At 35.3% G+C, this 17,913-nt stretch overlaps 1 protein-coding gene across 1 annotated transcript in view; it reads left to right on the forward strand.

Moving 5' to 3' along the window:
* Positions 1-17,913, forward strand: part of CRISPLD1 (cysteine rich secretory protein LCCL domain containing 1) — a 43,935-nt gene that overhangs the window by 11,369 nt on the left and 14,653 nt on the right. The window contains exons 3-6 of the mRNA XM_030859816.2: positions 14,465-14,583; positions 14,931-15,063; positions 16,100-16,215; positions 16,993-17,093. Coding sequence (XP_030715676.1) covers positions 14,465-14,583; positions 14,931-15,063; positions 16,100-16,215; positions 16,993-17,093 — 469 coding nt within the window. The remainder of the gene's footprint in view (positions 1-14,464; positions 14,584-14,930; positions 15,064-16,099; positions 16,216-16,992; positions 17,094-17,913) is intronic.

The raw sequence follows: 17,913 nt of genomic DNA on the forward strand, positions 1-17,913 counted from the left end.
TGCCATGTCATCCTCAGTTGAGTTTAATGGTCAGTGGAGAGGTGGGACTTGAGATAAAAATGTGGAAATCATGTAGATGCTATTAGGGACCATCTTAACTGACTGAACAAAACCATCTGAGAAGATTTTTATGGACGGAGGTTGAATGCCTTGAATTGAGCCCTGGCCCAGCAACATATGGAGGTTGAGCAGAAAGGAGAAGCTAGCAAAGGAAGCTGAGAACAAGTGGTCAGTGAGGTTGGGGGAAAAGACAGGCTACCCTGGTGTCCCAGAAGCCAGGAGAAGAGAGTTCAACAGCTTCCATACTGCTGAGGAGTGAAGTAAGAGGAAGAAAAGTCAACAATGGTTTTGTGGACACGGAGGCTGCCGGTGACTTTGATAAGAGTCATTTCAGGGGTGGAGTATGACCCGAAGTCTCACTGAAGTGGGAGGAAGAGAACGAAAGGTGGGGAAGTTGAGAAGGAACTAAGTAACTCCTCAAGATACCGTTGCTGTGAAGATCTGAGAAATGGAACTAGCTAGCGCTACACGGGTATATGGCAGTGCTCTTGGTTTTGTTCTTTAAAGAGCATGCTTGTAAGTTGATGGAAATGCACAAGTTGAGAAAGCACTTGACATGGAAGGGAGAAAATATAACTCCAAAGTCAGTTCATTTATTTTGACAGGAAAGGCTGAGGTTGTAGGTGCACAAGCAGGTCGTTTGGTGTATTTTATGGAAAAAGAATTTTCATGTGGGTGCTTCTGTCTTTCCCAGTGAAGTATGTAGCAAGATCGTCAGCTGAGATTGAGAAGGCAGGAATGGAGGGGTGTGAGGATAGGATATTATGAAATGGTAATTTTGGAGTTACTATCTAAAGATCTCTGTGGAGTCAAACGTATGAGATGTTTGGAAGCACTTTAAGTTCATTTGGTTCACCATGCTTTAGGTTACAAAATCTAATAGATAGGGAAGAGGTTTACTAGGGTATGTGTTACTAGAGTATGTAGTAGTAAAGTATTTCCAGAAAGCAGGAAGATTTAAAGTAATGATTTCTCTGGTTTGCCGTAGGTCACCCCACTCTTTCCAGCCACGTCATGTGGTGTCACTTGCTTGACCTCTGAAGACATTTGACTAGGCAGCTCCTGGAGATGTGAAAGACATTAAAGGCATGTTAGCCCGGGTGGGGGGAGGGCGGTGGATTTTTTAAGTATTCAGATAGTACATTATACAGATCAAGTACAGATACAGATATAGACCAAATAATGTGTTTGAGGTTCAAATTGCAGAGTGAGGTTTAATACACGTAGCTGGATGGGAACTCTAAAAATTAAATTATGGGAATGACCCAAATATGTGACTTGGATTAGTGGGTTATTAAACTCACCAAATGTAAGAACCTGGAACTATGATCCAGTGAAGCTTACTGTTTTTTTTTTCTTTTAACTAGTTAACAGAATCAATGAGGTGCAATTAAGTCAACTGCTTAGATATAACTTATTGGGAAAAAGGCAACAGATTTTCTCTAGTAGAAACTCATTATCCTAAAGGCAATATATGAATATGGATACAATCTACTTAATAGTCTATATTGAATGCTTTATATTTTGTTTTTAATCAAAGAAAAATTTGAAGTCAAACGTCAGGAAATTGAGTAGCAAGTGTTTTTCATGGGAAAGCAGCTAGGTATGATTTGGGGAATAGAAAGAAGGGGTGCTTTAGTCTAGTGCCACTCAGACTTTACTGTGCATACGAATTCCCTGGAACCTTGTTAACATACAGATTTTGATTCAGTAGGTCTGGGTGGGCCCCAGTATTCTGCATTCCTAACCAGCTCCCAGGTGAAGAGGCAGCTGCTGTCTGGGATTGGAACTTTGAGTAGAAAGCTTTAGGCTCTCCGGAGAAAGCGAGGTCTAAATTAAGACAAGTTGACGCGAGGATCCAGATTCTTTCTTTTTCATCTCAACTCTCACACTCACCTTCTCCTTTTTATAGCAACTCTAGCTATTAGTGCAGGAAAATAGAAACTCCTTTTCACTCCCTTTCATGAAGTGCTTAGAAACCACAAAGATAAAGAAGCTTGAACAGTAAGAGTCCCCAAGACTCAACGTTTAAATCAGCTTGGAGGAGGGGTAGAAAATGACCCCAAGACTCAATGTTTAAATCAGCTTGGAGGAGGGGTAGAAAATGACCCCAAGACTCAATGTTTAAATCAGCTTGGAGGAGGGGTAGAAAATGACCCCAAGACTCAATGTTTAAATCAGCTTGGAGGAGGGGTAGAAAATGAAATGTCAAATTTAGCTGATGGCACAGTTCTGCAGGATGGTGGAAAGTGAAGTGCAGTCAGTGACAGGAGAGACTCTAAAGGCCATATGAGTGAGAAGGAAGTAGAATTCCAAAGCGAGCAAGAAAGGAGGTGGCTGTGTGGGGCTGGGAATGGTCAGCTAGATCAGTTAATGAGCTATTAGATAAGACCCAAGAACGAGCATGGGAGTTACTCTTTATAACTCTCCCCTTTGCGTTATTGTTGCAACTCAAACAGTACAAAGTAAGCAAACAGTTCAAAGTAACCATCTAAACAGGGGAATAAAATATAAAACTATATCTTATGTTTGCTGAAGACATGGCAAATCCAAATCTGAAATACTGAAAGATTGACTGATATGCTCAAAAGAAGCTACAGTGAGATCAGATGTTGTCCAGAGGCAGGAAACCAAAGAGATAAAAAAGGTGGGGGGGGGGAGGGAGACTTTTGAATGAAGATGGAATAAAAGCATCAGAACTCCTGTCTAGAAAGAAAGGGCTGAGAGAAGAGCTTTGTGAACTGAATTCCGTGAACGTAGTGAATACATCTAAACAAATAAAAAGCGGTGCTATTTCACAGGAACATCTGTACTGTTATTCCGTATACCTTGGATTTTTTTATGCTGTAGGGATCTTGCCAAGCCCTGTTGCTTTTGCAGATGTTAGAATGACTTATGTGCATCTCATTTTCTCTCTAGTGAATTTCTGCTCTTCCTTCAAGACTCACCTCTAAAGACGAATCTGCTCTTGTCTAAACCCTCCTGTACGGAGTTAGGTGCACTTCACCCCAGTTCCCTGGCTTCCACAGCGTTTCCTACCTGCCTTTGCCTCTGTTATTTACATCCTTGTCTCTTTCTCTAGCCTTACTTTCCTTTGTGGGAAGGAACTGTGCTTTCGTAATTTTTGCATTTCCCCGGCTGAGAGGCTGACACATGCTGTAAGCTCAGTTTATGCTAGTTGAAAGGGAAAAAATGGAATGAATGAATGAAAAAATAAAAAGATGATTGGATTTTCAACAGTGATTCTAAAATGGGCAGAATGAAAGAGGATTTGATTTGTTTTGACAAGAAAATACTATTAGAAAGTTGCAAAAGCATTCATTTCAAAGTGTTTATGTTTTATTTTTAAGTACATTAGCTTTTTGGTTAGGGTAAAATCATTCTAATAAGTATGACAAGTGGCTAAATTAGCATTGGATTTTAGTGACTTTTCAGAGTTATATTGGGTTATGGACACCGCTGTCTCATGAAGTGGGGATGCCCAGACCCTTCAGCAAGTAGGGATAGAGTCTTCCAGGAGATACAATGATCAGAATGCCATGGCTTTTGCTGGAGAACTGTTTTCAAAATGTAAATCAGAGTGTGATAAGAAGTACAAATGAATATATTTTAAACTGTATATAAATCTAAAAGTATTTCAGAATAAAGCAGTAACCAGGAAAGTCTTCTTAGAAGAGGTACATTTTGAAATAGTGTTTGGAAGACGTTATAGTCAATGTGTGGTAGGGGCCGTGGTTGAGGGCATTGGATGATGAGAACCTTAACTGGTAAGATGTTGATATGAGAATATGTGTACAGTTGATTCAAAGAAGAGGGCATGGCAGTCATGATCTGTGAGAACAGCTGAAAAGATGAAAATAATCTTGCTCTATCAAGTGCGACTCATGGCAGACTTGAGCAACATAGCCCTATACATTTTCCTTCTCTGCATACCTATGAAGAAGCATTTTATTTGACATAATTTGGTATTAGTTTGACTTTTGTAAGTTATACGGTTATTACAAAGGATTTCCAAACTTTGATTTTATTAACACTTTTTAAACTATTCCTCTGTGTGTGTGTGTACACTAAACTAAGCCTAAACTACACAGGTACTTACTTGGAGGCTTCAGTGGAAATATCATCCTGGAAATTTAATGGGAACAAAGGTCCTGACTTATAGAGTTGATTATCAATAGATTCAAAGCAAAGCCAGGCATAACTTACTCTAAACTTCGTTTTATAACTAACAGTGTGTTAAATTTGAATTCTAAGAAATTTACTTTTTCACTGGAAATTAGGTGACAGTGATTATCTTTTTTTAATCATTCAAAATTTGGGATTTAAATTTCTTCCTTAGTCTCGTGAATATTAACAATGTGCCATAAAAAGATTATGTGAATCACAGCAAATGAAGCAGATTCTTAGAGGAACAGAGGAATAAGAGAACATTTATTAAGATATATTAGGTATCAGGTAATATGTTAGGCAGCTTACTAATACACATTCTGTGAGATGTTTTTATTCTCAGATATTATTTCTCATTAGGAAAACAAATGCCACAATAACAAGGATTTAACAGGAAAAAATTAATGAAGGCTCTGTATGCAGAGTTGTGGGCAGGGCTTAGGCGAGCCACAAGGATGGGGGACACCCAGGCATGAATCGTGGTACCACAGCCTGGCGAGGACCAGAGCCTGATAGTAGGGCTGTATGAAAGGACACAGGCGCCATCACTGTGAGGCAGAGTACTCAGGGGATGAGTGGGGTTGAAGAGGGGGTAATACATACTTAAATTCACCTCTCACCCTCTTACTTCCTGTCCATGTCTTCTACTGGCCAAATTCAACTAGAACCCAGGAGCCAAGAGCGCCTGAAGTAACTCAGGTTGTAGAGTTGAGCGTCTTGGAACATAGAGTATGGCAGCAAGTGGCTGAGAGTGACTATGTGGGAAAAAATGAAGAATATTTAACACAATATTCTTTCTCAAATTTTCAAACAAAGACTTTGGTAAACCGTATTTTTTTTACATCATCTTCTTAGTCATTGTTTAGTTGTTGAAGACAAATGTATAGGCAAGTTCCTAAGGGACACCTAAACGTCTGATTGACCATGCTATGGTTACTAAACCAGCTTTGAGTTTCCTAGCAGCCAAGGAAAACAGGAGACCATATGGTTTACATAGCTCTCAGTGACTGTTTGGAAGCATAATAATTTATCGTTCTTGAAGCAGGAATTAGTGAAAACTTAACACAGAATTCCCAATATAGGAACAATGAGCAACTTACTATAGCAGTTTCATTAAAAGTATGTAAACATATGCATTTAAATGTTTCTTATATTAGCCTTTGGTTTAAGTTGAAGTAATGGTGTTAAATTTTAGGTTTCGGTTTCTATTTGTCCAAAAACTTTATCTTTTACTAATTTTTCCAAAAAGAAGTTTTCATTCGTTAACCCATCTCTTTTTTCTTTTTGAAAATTAAAAAGACATCCCCAAGTACAATAAATAAAAGCAATTAATATTTTATTTACTTGCAAAACTTGTTACTTTCAGTTTGCTATTTAAATATATGAACTGATGCATGCAGAGTGATTTATTATGAAAGTTTATCTTTCCTAGCATGCATATTTTAGGCTTGACTTTTAGATTAATCATATATCTATCTAAATTTATGAGCTATAAATAAACTAAAACATAGGTCCTCATTTTTATAAATTGGCTCAATATTTGTAGATGAAGACTTAAATAACTGATAGGTGGTACTGTACTTTCTCAAGTTTCCTTTGAGGACTCCTTAAACATTCAGAATATAGTCTTGCAGATTAACTACTTCTCTCCTAAATGACAACAAAAATAATGAAAGCATTATAGTGTTGAATTTATCGCAAAGTCAATACAAAGATAGATATATATGACCTTTACAAAAATAATCCGAGTTCAGCTTTTCAAGAATTACCTTTTGTTTAGCCTAGGTACATCATGAACACCCTTTCACCCGAGTTTATATCACACATGTATGTTTGACGCAGGGAATTTAGGTTCCTGTATCTCTGATCCAAGATATTGCCCAGGACAGGCCAGCTGAGGCTAGAGATAATCGATGAGTACATATTGGCAACATATTATATGCCAAGTATATTAGGTGACATTAGGAAAACACAGAAAAAGTATGAGACAGTTTTTGATTTAAAATTCTAGTTTGAGAATTAAGACCGAAAGTAGTAGAAACAGATCTAGGAGAACATACAGTAATTGGTAAATTATATGTTTAAGAAGGTTCAGAGAAGGGTGAGATAAATGGAGTATGTATTGTGGTTGGAATGACTTCCAAGAGGAGAGTGATTGTGAACAGGACTTTGGTGAAAGGATAAGGTTTAAGTAACTAAGGAGGCGGGGAAAGAAAGAACAGTCCTGTAGGGGAAGATTTCTGATGGATTCAATGGCCGAGAAATATGAACAGACAGGTACTAGAATCTTGCTTCTTGAAGTATTCAGTGTATGGTTCTGGCACCAGTGTTAGAAATGTCATAACTTTTTGATTTCTCTCCTGACCTACCAAGTCAGAATCAGATCTCCTGATGATTTACCAGCACTTTAACGTTCCAGAGAGCCAGCAGTAGAGGACCCATGTTGAGGAGTGGGTTATAAGTGTGGTAGGTAAGTTATCGCCAGACTTGAGAGGGCCTTGGCAGGGAGATGAGAGATGAATCAGCAGATATTCTGTAGAAATGTAAGGATTTTGTTGAATTAATGTCTAGGCTGCCTCACAAAGACAATCTGCCCTACACCATGCATTTGGTCTATCTGTATAATATTGAAACAATGGGTTTAATTAAAATGATCTTGTCAGTTTATCCACACATTAAATTTTCATTCCAAAAATTATTTTAATTTTAGTAAAAGGAAGTGGCAATTCCCTAAATTATCTTTTTAAAGACTTTTAAGGCTTTGTTTTGAAGTAGATTTTAAGTAAAACTCTGCCGCATCTGCCTCGCATCTCTGTAATTTACAGGAGACCCTAATATGTGCATTGCCCTGAGGTAATGCTGCTGCTTTCTCAGTACCTGGCAAAGCCTCTATGTCCTGAAACACAGGTGTTCCCTTTGAAATCTGAGCCTCGTGCATTTTCCCTGTAACTACAGTCTTTTCAAAGGAGGTGAAGCACAGAAGTTAAACACCTGAGGTAATATCTGAGTTGTAAGGAATGTGCTACTACTGTTTTCCGTAGTGCTTTTTATACCAGATGACTTTGTCACAGAAACCTCATACACTCTTTCAGCGTAGATTGAATGATTGATTAATTGATTTCATTGACGTCTATTTCTTTGTTATAGTTCTGATAATTCCACCATCGGGGAGAAAAGAAGGTGGCTAAGATTTTATAATGAGGCATTATTTTTGGAATTTGAAGTTTTGTGAACCGTCAAATGTGTTACTTCCATAGAAAAACAAATTCTTTCCTGGAGATCAAGTTATTGCTATTGAGAGGATAACACTGACAGCTTATTCCATAAGATTTTGGGATTGCACTTTCTGGTTTAAGTAGGAAAACAACAGTGATTTGGGAGGGATTTATGTTGTGACATATGATGGATATTTACAAACCTGTTTTTCCAGAAGGTATGACAGGACAAGAATTATCTTTCTTTCTTTTTTTTTTTTTTTTTGTGGTACGCGGGCCTCTAGCTGTTGTGGCCTCTCCCGTTGCAGAGCACAGGCTCCGGACACGCAGGCTCAGCGGCCATGGCTCACAGGCCCAGCCGCTCCGTGGCATGTGGGATCTTCCCGGACCGGGGCACGAACCCGTGTCCCCTGCATTGGCAGGCGGACTCTAAGAATTATCTTTTAAAGGTTGTGTTTGAAAGAGATAGCTCTATATGTCTTTGATTTTCTTTAACTGCTTCTATATTCATGAGCTGGTTGAAAAATCCTGGTGTTCCTTTTAGCTGTGTAGAAAAATTACGTGTGGAAGTCTGTGCCTTATTTCAAAGATTTTACCATTTGGTTTTCAGGACTAAGCTGAAGAGAGACCCATTTTGAACTTCTTACTGAGAATGTCTTCTTGTCGTATTCAATTATGTTGAAGTTTTACTGGGAAGTTTTATGGAAGGTTTTCAGTTGTATTTCTCTGTTTTGGACGATATTAAAACTTTCTCCAGTAGAGGTGATTCGGAAACAGTTCTCCTCTTGACTCATAATTAGAAGCTTTGAAACCTTCTTGGCTTCGCAGTCTTGAAAATCACAAATCAACTTTTTCTTCTTAGCTAAGAAATAGCCTCTATTGTCATCAGAAATATTATTTTATGTTTGAAAGTTTTCATGGGATTCTACAAGCAATACAGGGCACTCTAGAAGAGACTATAAGTACAAAATAATAGAATTTTAAAGCTAAAAGGAATTGAAGAGACTTACTCCAGCTTACTAATGTCAGAGACAAGGAAACAGAAGCCAAGCTTGACATAATCAAAGAGATAAATTTGAAAGTACACAATTTAAATGGGAAAGAAGACTCTTCCAGGGTGTATCATGTATTTTAATTAACCTTAGTTTGAATAATTGGAACAAGTGCAAGCTTAGTTTTATCTCTGTCTATATAAAAAAAGGAAAGAAACACTTATCATTAATGACCTTGCTTGCATATGTCTAGAAGAAATAGCCCTAAGGAAAGAGTATTTTCAGTACTCAAAGGTATTTTCAATACATGGAAAGCTGGAATGGTATCATTACTTCTGACAGCCAGTGACTGCTCAGAACTGAGGTAGACTTAGAGACATGAGGGTGGTTTTCTGTATGCATATGTATATGTCTAAAAAGACAAATCTTTGTGGGATTCATTTTCACATTTTATTGCAAATGCTTATATAGTTTTTTAAAAATAATTTCATTGTTATTTATCGTTTTTAGTAGGAAGGTAAGACCAGAGCTTTCAGCCTAGATCTGGATTTCCAGTGTAACTGCATTTTCAACACCACTGTGCTTTGATGTTATTACTTTGCCAGAGAGCAATGCATATTTTAAAAGTCCATATTAAATTGCAAATTGTGTCATGGACTGGTGTTAATTGCCATTAATTAAGATACCTAATAGTAAGATAGTCAAAGACCTTTTTTTTTTTTGCCTTTATCTTGGAAATCCAGTAAAGCTGTATCAATTCTGCAAAAAGTTATAACGAATTAAAACATTATTTCTAGAGAATGGTAGAAAATCTTGCAATCCTATTTCTCCCTGCTTAGAATGACACTGAACAGTTATTAAATTATGTGAGAGTTTCCAGGCAGGAGATTATTTCTCTGTGCATTTAAAGGTATCAGATCATGCTGGTCAATTTCCTGTTAAAATTTCTTTGTTTACTCATATATTTTTTCATTGCTGAACTTAACTATATAAAATAAACTACTTCACAGCTTCAGTGTCACCTAGCGTATTTCCTTTGGTAGACTAACTATCATGATACCTTCACCAAGAAGTGCTTATCAATACCTTTGTGGATAAAGGGATTTTCATTATCTCCATCCCTACCTCTGATCTTTGACGATTTATGTATGAAGAGTCTAATTACACAAATTTGCATCAAGCAGATAATATCACAAAACTTTACTTCATGTGCTTTAATGCAATCTAAAATAATAATAATTAAAAAGTTCAGATTAATGTTTGACATATTTGAAAAAGAGTCTACTGTTCACTTTAGTTTTGTATACTAATATTTTTGAAGCCTCAGTTTTAAGAAAATGGTCTTCAGACAAATTCATAGTGACTAATTAACATTGGCTTTCAACTCTTGTTTAATGTACTACAATAATAATTTTGACGCTATAAAGAGTCGGTGATTTCCAGGACATGAATCTTAGAATTATGTAAATCTGGAAAGAGCTATACATTTACAATAATCAAAGAATATATTTGAAAATACTTAATCCTTTGTAAGAGAGAAGCTATTCTCAATATCAAAGAGAAAGAAAGAGTCATATTACTAATGACTGTTTTTGCCTGATGTATAGGGATACAACTTCTGGTAAGCTAGCAATATTAACCCTATTAAAAACTACAATCCTGAGTGATTTGCAACTGTCATTGTTATTATAATAGGATAACAAGTATTCTGATAGGAATATGAATTGTTTATGCCCACCATATTTCACAAACGATAGCAGTCAATGGAATTTTCTGTACATGTCTAGCTGCATAATTTTTGATTTTTACAAAGAGTATTTTAGTGCTGAAACGACTATATGTTTCTAGGTTTACTTTCGAAAGTGCTTTGTCAAGTTTTAAGGTTTCTTATGTACACACACACAGGAAACGATAGGGCCACTATGGTGAACTGGTTGAAAAATGTCACTGGAGACAAAGTATGTTAATAGTATTCTAAACGTTTCTTTTACTAATAAAACTTCAGTTAAAGACTTTACTATGTTCTCGGAAGGAACAGCTTACTTATATAGATGGAAAATAGAGTGGTTTTTATTTCTGCACACCTCAAGTACCCATTCTATAAAGAAATGGTAATTTTAAGTGTGGCTTGGCTTTAAATTAGTCCTGGGTGAATAGTTCAGAGAGAAAAAATGAAGCCGGTTAGGCCATCTTGACTTAATTTGCAATCTAGAATTTAAATAGAAATGTATAGAGAGTAACCTGCATTTAAATGGGATGGGTATGAATTATTGCCAGTCTTAAAACATTATGTTGTAGCATAAAAATATACATTCCATGCTGTTGTCATGTTAAATGATGGTATTTCTTACAGGACAGCTATATTTTCAGTGATTTGTTTAAAAAGAATGTCCTTGATTTGTATTATTGAACTTGCCCTAAACACCAATGCTTGATTAGATTTTTCAAGTAATTACTTTTAAAATTGTCACTAACTAATATTTATTAAATATTGATAGCAAATTTTAGTTGCATGCCCTCTGCCTCAGTTCTTATATTAAAATAATGTATGTCCCTATTTTAATATTATAATAGTTAATTTTATATGCTCCACCCCCCATTTTTAATGGATTAAATAGAAGACAAGTTATGCTATAAAACAACTTATCCATAATATATACTCAACAATTGATAACTCAGAGGGACCTGAGTTATCGTCTATGTCAACTGACACATTTTACAAATAAGAAAACATAGCTTAAAGCATTTTAATGATATGTCTTAGATTTTTTTTCCAGTTTCTACACAACAGATATATAAACAAACTTTGGAAATACAGCATATTTGTGAATTTGGAAATGGTTGTATATCTTCTCTAAAAACGATCCATCTTTAATTTCGTAAGAAAAACTGACATCTAAGGTTGTAGAATTGTGTGTAAAACAAGACTAAATTGACCTTGAATAAGGGTCTTAAGGACTCCCTTGGTGGGGTTTCTTGCTCTGGGTCTCTCACTTGTTTGCAGTGACCTGGACATGCAAACTCACAGATCTCTTGACTGGTCTAGGAAAATTCAGACAGTGGGAACTCCTCTTGCATCTCTGTCTCTGTGTGGTCTCTCCATCTTATTTTTTTCAGCTACCTATTTAGGGTAGCTGAACTCCTAATTTGTGGACTCAGGTCTTTTAAGATGTGTGTCTTTAAAAGAGAAAGAATCAGATAGAGTCTGTATTTCCTAACCTAGCTTGGGAAGTCTCACAGCACCATTCTGTTTGTTGGAAGGGAATCACTATCTAGCTTAAATTGAAGTGAAGGGGAGGGAATTCAACTCCACCCTTTGTGGGAAGAGTGTTTTAAAACCATCCCAGTGGTTTCAAGCCTTTTTTTTTTTTTTTCCATCTAGGAACGTTTACGTTTTTCTTCTGGTTCCCGGCTGCTCTTTGACTATGAGATTGCTGTGTTGCTAGATTAGAAACCTATGGATAAGTATAGTTTCACTATGCTTATGACTAAAGTATTATATGAGAACCTGATTTCCAAGATTGAAAACAAAAATTTGATTGTCTCTTAAGGACAGCTTACTTTCCAGGGAACTCTACTTTGGAACATGTTTGCTTTTGAGAGATGACCATCTCTCCAACCTTCTGAAAACAAAAGGAAATCAGCATCTTACTCATTTTCTGGGACTTCAGCCAAATTCTTTGTTTCTTACCTAATTTGTCTGGGGATATAATGACAGCAAGTTGAATTATGCCTTTGCATATTACATAATACGTAATTATAAAAATTAGGTCTAACTTAAGTAATGAATTTAATTAATAGTATGCTTGTATTTGGCGAATAAAGTGCTTGCCTGATAAATACTTACTGATGTCTGTATCACAAAATCAGTCATCTTGAACATTTGATATTAATTCAAAGTGAAATTCAAGTTTTTACGAAAACCGGATACTTTTGCTGCTGTTAATTTTTTAGTGGCATGTAAATACACTTTTTTGTGTGTGTGTTTTTGCTAGATAATAAAGATGCACTATAACGAAAATATACTTACCCTAATTTTGTATACATTTTACTTTTTGTCTTTGAAAGCATGATTTTATGTATTTCAGATCCACAAGTGAATGAGGAGGAATGTTTAATATAAAAAGATTATATGAAGAGTGAAGAAACTTCCCTTCCCCACACGTACTTTTTTTTTGGTGCTTCTTTCTAGTGTCTTGTCCATTTGGCCTATAGTCATGATTAGGTTTCTTCCATCCTTAAAAATCAAAGAAAGTAAAATTCTCTCTAGAGCCTGGCATCAAATCTTTTTTGGCTTCTGCCCATCTTTCTTCTTCGTCTCTAAAGTATTAACAAAGTAAGTCCCACTTGCCTTCTCCACTTTCTCTTTCCAGTCACTTATTAACCTTCTGTGCTGTGATTTTCTGCCTAGGACAGATCTGAAATTGCTCTTAACAATGAATTAGCACCTAGCAGACCTCATCTTCCTTGACTTCTCTGTAACATTTGACCTTAATTGCCCACTCTCTTCTGGAGTCTCTTGTCCTGTCACTTTTATAATTTAATCCTCTTTCAGTTTTCTCTTAACCTTTCTGATTCCATTTTCCCTAGTTCATCTTACTAACTCATTGTTTTTTTCTCCCTTCAATTTTGATAACCCCAGACTTTTCTTTTCATTTCTTTTCTCATTCTGTATCATCTTCCTGAAGAAATTGATCTCTGAGTGAATAACTTCAAAATCCATATCTTCAGAGTGTATTTCTTTCCCCAGAACCCCAGTCATCTATTTCCACTTTCTTCTTGACATATATACTGCATGTATCGCAGACACCTCACACATCATCCTTGAAATATGCATTGAAGTGAATAGACATACACTTCTATTACAACAATCTATTTCTCTTTCTGTTTTTCTTTCTCACAGTTTGGTAACCTCATCAGTCTTCACCCTTTTTTTTTCCCCCTCACCACCTTCCTTCAGTCATCTGTCAACTTCTACGAATTTAAATTCCTAAACATTATTTCAGACTGTCTGCTTTTCTCCAGTCTCACTGCTATCACCTTAGGTTGTGTCCTCATTTTCTAGTTCCAGGACTATTTTTCTACCCTCTTAACATGCCCAGAATCCTATAATTGTGCCAATATTGAGTCCAGTTCTATCCAGCTCTTTGTTTTTACCACCACACTCACTATACTGCCTGATTTTCAAATTAACAAATTGAATATTAAACCCAGGACGTATGAAATTATTTCAGTAATAATTTTATAATTTTAAATATCACTTTATAAATTATTTTTAAAATATGAATTAATATTATTGAATTTTGTACACAAAAATGCATTTATATTTTATAGGATACAGATTCATTAACCATTCGTGTATTGAGCAAATGTTTATTAACCACCTTGCCATATGGCAGACACAGATAATAGGCAGAAGGTACCAGCGTGAGTTAACTAACTGCCCCCAAGCAACTCACAGTCCCATGAAAGAGACATGTAGATGAATACTAACACTGCTGTGTAATAGCTGCTAAACAAAGGAGCATAACAAAGCTTTAAGAGCCCAAAGTAGGGAATAGCTTACTTCTAAGGGAACTGAAAATGTGTCAAGAATGTATTACATAAAGCTGTATTGTGAAGTAAGAGTTAGAGCCTGTTTGACAAATAATTGGGAGAAGGAAGTCTTAGGCAGAGGAAACGATGCCAGCAAAAGCAAGGAATAACATGATTTATGACAGGGAACAGTATACAGAGATTTGTTGGATGCGGTTAGAGGAATCACTTAAGCGTATTTGTGTCCACTTAGGTAATTCTAATCACTTGTAGAGCAGATTGGAGGGATGAGAGGTGGATGAAAAGAGATTAATTAGGAGGCTAGTGCAAAAATCTATATGAGAGATGGAGAGAACCCAGACTAAGATGCTGACTTTGCTAAGAAGAAGGGAGAAAACATAAGAACTGAGTAACACTATATTCTAAAGAAATATCCAAACTGTATATATACATTACCTGTTCGTGTCTGTATTTTGTTTTTGTTTTGAATTGTAGACATGGGATGTAGAACTGGAAAGATCTGCAGAATCCTGGGCTGAAACTTGTTTGTGGGAACATGGACCTGCAAGCATGCTTCCATCAATTGGACAGAATTTGGGAGCACATTGGGGAAGGTAGCTTAAAATACAACTTCTTGTTTCTGAAAACATAAGAACTTGAAATGAAATACTTACTAATTCATCATTGTAAGTTTTCAAAGGCTTAGTGCCTAAAAGGAAAACAAGCAGTCACACCAAGACAAATAAAAAATAAATATCCTGCCAGAATGATCAGTAGTATTTTAAACTTATTTTTGTTTCAAGTAATTGATATATTAGTGATGTAAAGTGCAAAAGTATTTAATATTAATAAGTTACCCCAAACTGCCTCTCTACCCAACTTCATCAATCTTTTTGGCAATATTTGGTTTTATATTTTCTCCAGCCTTACTTGATTTTTGTGGTTATTTTCTTTCAAATAGATATAGACCCCCAACATTTCATGTACAAGCATGGTATGATGAAGTCAAAGACTTTAGCTACCCATATGAACATGAGTGCAACCCGTATTGTCCATTCAGATGTTCTGGTCCTGTATGTACTCATTATACACAGGTTTGTTTTGGGTATATTACACTTTATTCGTTTAATTTGAGTTCGTGTAAACTAACAAAGTTTTTGTGTGTGTGTGTGTGTGTGTGGGAGAACTTAGGATACTGAACATTTGCCTTCCTTATGTCATTTATATGGTTATTAAAAATCTATTAATATTGACTTATGTAGAACAAGCTTATAAATTTTTATAAACAAGAATAGTTATCGAAAAAAGTACAGACATTTCCTTAAAAATATTATTTCAATGATTTTACATATAAAATACTTTAATATGACCCCAGTAAATGCAAAAGGGAAGAAATTTACCATCTTCAAATTCAGATGTCAATTTTTTTATTTTCAAAAAATAAAAATATGGTTTTATTTACCATGACATTCAATATTCACATGTGTGCAGCATTTATCATGTTTTTAAATTTTCAGTGTTTGGATTGGGTATTGGACATGTTCTAAAACTTCTAAATCAAACAACAAATGGCAGATTTGACTAGATAAAGCTCACTACAGATCTGAGTTTCTAGAATTTCTATGACTGATTATTAGTGACTATAAAGCAAATGGTTCTGTATGCCTTTGCATGGGACAAGATTAAGATCAGTATTGGACTCCCTGATAGCCAGTGGCACAGTGAAAATGTCACATTGTATAAGAAATTTGAACACCTAAACTTTTGCTCCAGTACTTTCTGCTTTAAGATGAGAAATTCTGTTCATTTGGTAGGTAAGTTTCTTCACAGGAAAATTAATATGGCATTTAGGACTGTGAGGATGTAACATTTGAATTATTTAGTAATAAATAAGATGTTTATGTCTTATATCTGGATAGAGTTATATACCTGTGTATCTCTTTTTTTTTAAAGTTAAATTAAGTATTTCCCCAAGTCTCAGGAAAAATATTGTTTCTGACATTGCCTCATTTCATTTTGAATAGTAACTGTTGGTTGTCCAGTTCACTTTTATGCATTTTCTCTCAGATATGTTGCTGTCTTACTTCATCTCAGCCTACTTTTTCTAAGCCTTGCTTTTCTCTAATGTAGGTGGTGTGGGCAACAAGTAGCAGAATAGGCTGTGCCATTAATTTGTGCCATAACATGAACATCTGGGGGCAGATATGGCCCAAAGCTGTCTACTTGGTGTGCAATTATTCCCCAAAGTAAGTAAACAAAACACTACTTGCATATGTAAGTACTTCTTAACAACATAAAAATAACTTTATATTTTTTGATTTTTTTCCTTATTTTCAGTGTGTATTATTGAGTAAACTGCATTGTTTTAACTGAGTTTATGTCATATGGCAACAATTATGGTTGCCTGATGTGTAAAATTGGTGCTTAAAAGGAATATGAAAATTGAAAATATAATCTTTGTAAAGATAGGAATCATATTTTTAGGACTTCAGTTTTATTTATTGCACTACTATATTGTGTAAATGTTTAATAATTTTGGTTTATTAGAGATGAGAAACTATAGACTGAGAAATGTATTTTCACCTATGTAAAGACCCTTCAAATAATTACATTGAAAATATTGTACAACTGAACTTAGGGTCAAATCTACGTCTAAAATCTGTTTTTATTAAAACAAATGGGATATAGATGAATATTCCATAACAGAGGTTAGTGTTTTGCAGAAGTTTGGTTTTTCAGTTTTTAGCAATATACATAACACATTATTTCGAATATTTTCAAAAGAATGAGGTAGCAGTGTATGTTTAAACTTAGTAATGAGATATCACTTCCCATCTGTCAGAATGGCTATCATTAAAAAGAACACAAATAACAAATGTTAGTGACGATGTAGAGAAAAGGGAACCCTTGTCCGCTGTTGGTGGGAATGTAAATTAGTGCAGCCACTGTAGAAAAACAGTATGGAGGTTTCTCAAAAAACTAAAAATAGACCACCTCTTAATGGAGTGGATTATCTTTTGAAGGGGAAACTGGTGGGGCCACGCCCCCTACAAACATGGCCGGCCCTGTTCTGCTTGCCCACCTAGTTTTGGAGGAGGCTGTAGAGAAAATCTGTGCTACAAAGGTATGTGATATTGTGTTGTAATATTCAGTTTGATTTATATTTTCATCCAACTTCTGCATTAATTTGTGTTTGAAAGCCCAAAGCACATTTAATTATTACATGAAAAGTTTCTAGAACTCTTATTTCAAATATTTAGAAGTCATTTAAAATATTTTTTTAAAATTTATAATATTAATAAGTCTATTATACCAACATGTATTTAAAGGAAAGATTCATGATTATTCCAGATAACCACTTAATTCTACTTTGAAATTATCCCAGAGTGACAAGTATATTTTCATTTTTAAAAGCCATCTTGATATAGTGTTGACTAGAATTATTTCCATAAGTGTCATGATTTCTGAAGAATTTAGCAGTTTAACACAATTTATTTTAAGCACTTTAAGAGTTTTTGCCTAAATACCTATCCATGAATCTTACTGAACCATGCCCAATGAATTATACTAATTCTCTGCTTCTTACTGCAGAGTATACAATTTGTCATGCCAAAATAACAACAACAACAAAAATATATATATATAATAGTATTATAAAACTGTTGTAAAAAATACTGTCTCAAATGTACTGGATGTCCTCAAAAATAAATATAAATATGATGTCCTTTTTGTAACACATGAAGATAAAACTTACCTGACAAAGCTTTGTGAAAGTCATGCTTTTTATTGGGCATCCAAGTGAACATTTTTACACTCTTGTACTACTTTGTTCTTAATGATGACTAAATGAAGAATAATGCAGACCAGGTGTATTTGAAAATATGTGTAAATGCAGCCACTTTTCAGTACTTATAAAGAGATATCTTTTTTCCTTAATGATTGAG

Source organism: Globicephala melas, chromosome 17 (assembly GCF_963455315.2).
Source record: "Globicephala melas chromosome 17, mGloMel1.2, whole genome shotgun sequence".
In the NCBI taxonomy this organism is placed as follows: domain Eukaryota; kingdom Metazoa; phylum Chordata; class Mammalia; order Artiodactyla; family Delphinidae; genus Globicephala; species Globicephala melas.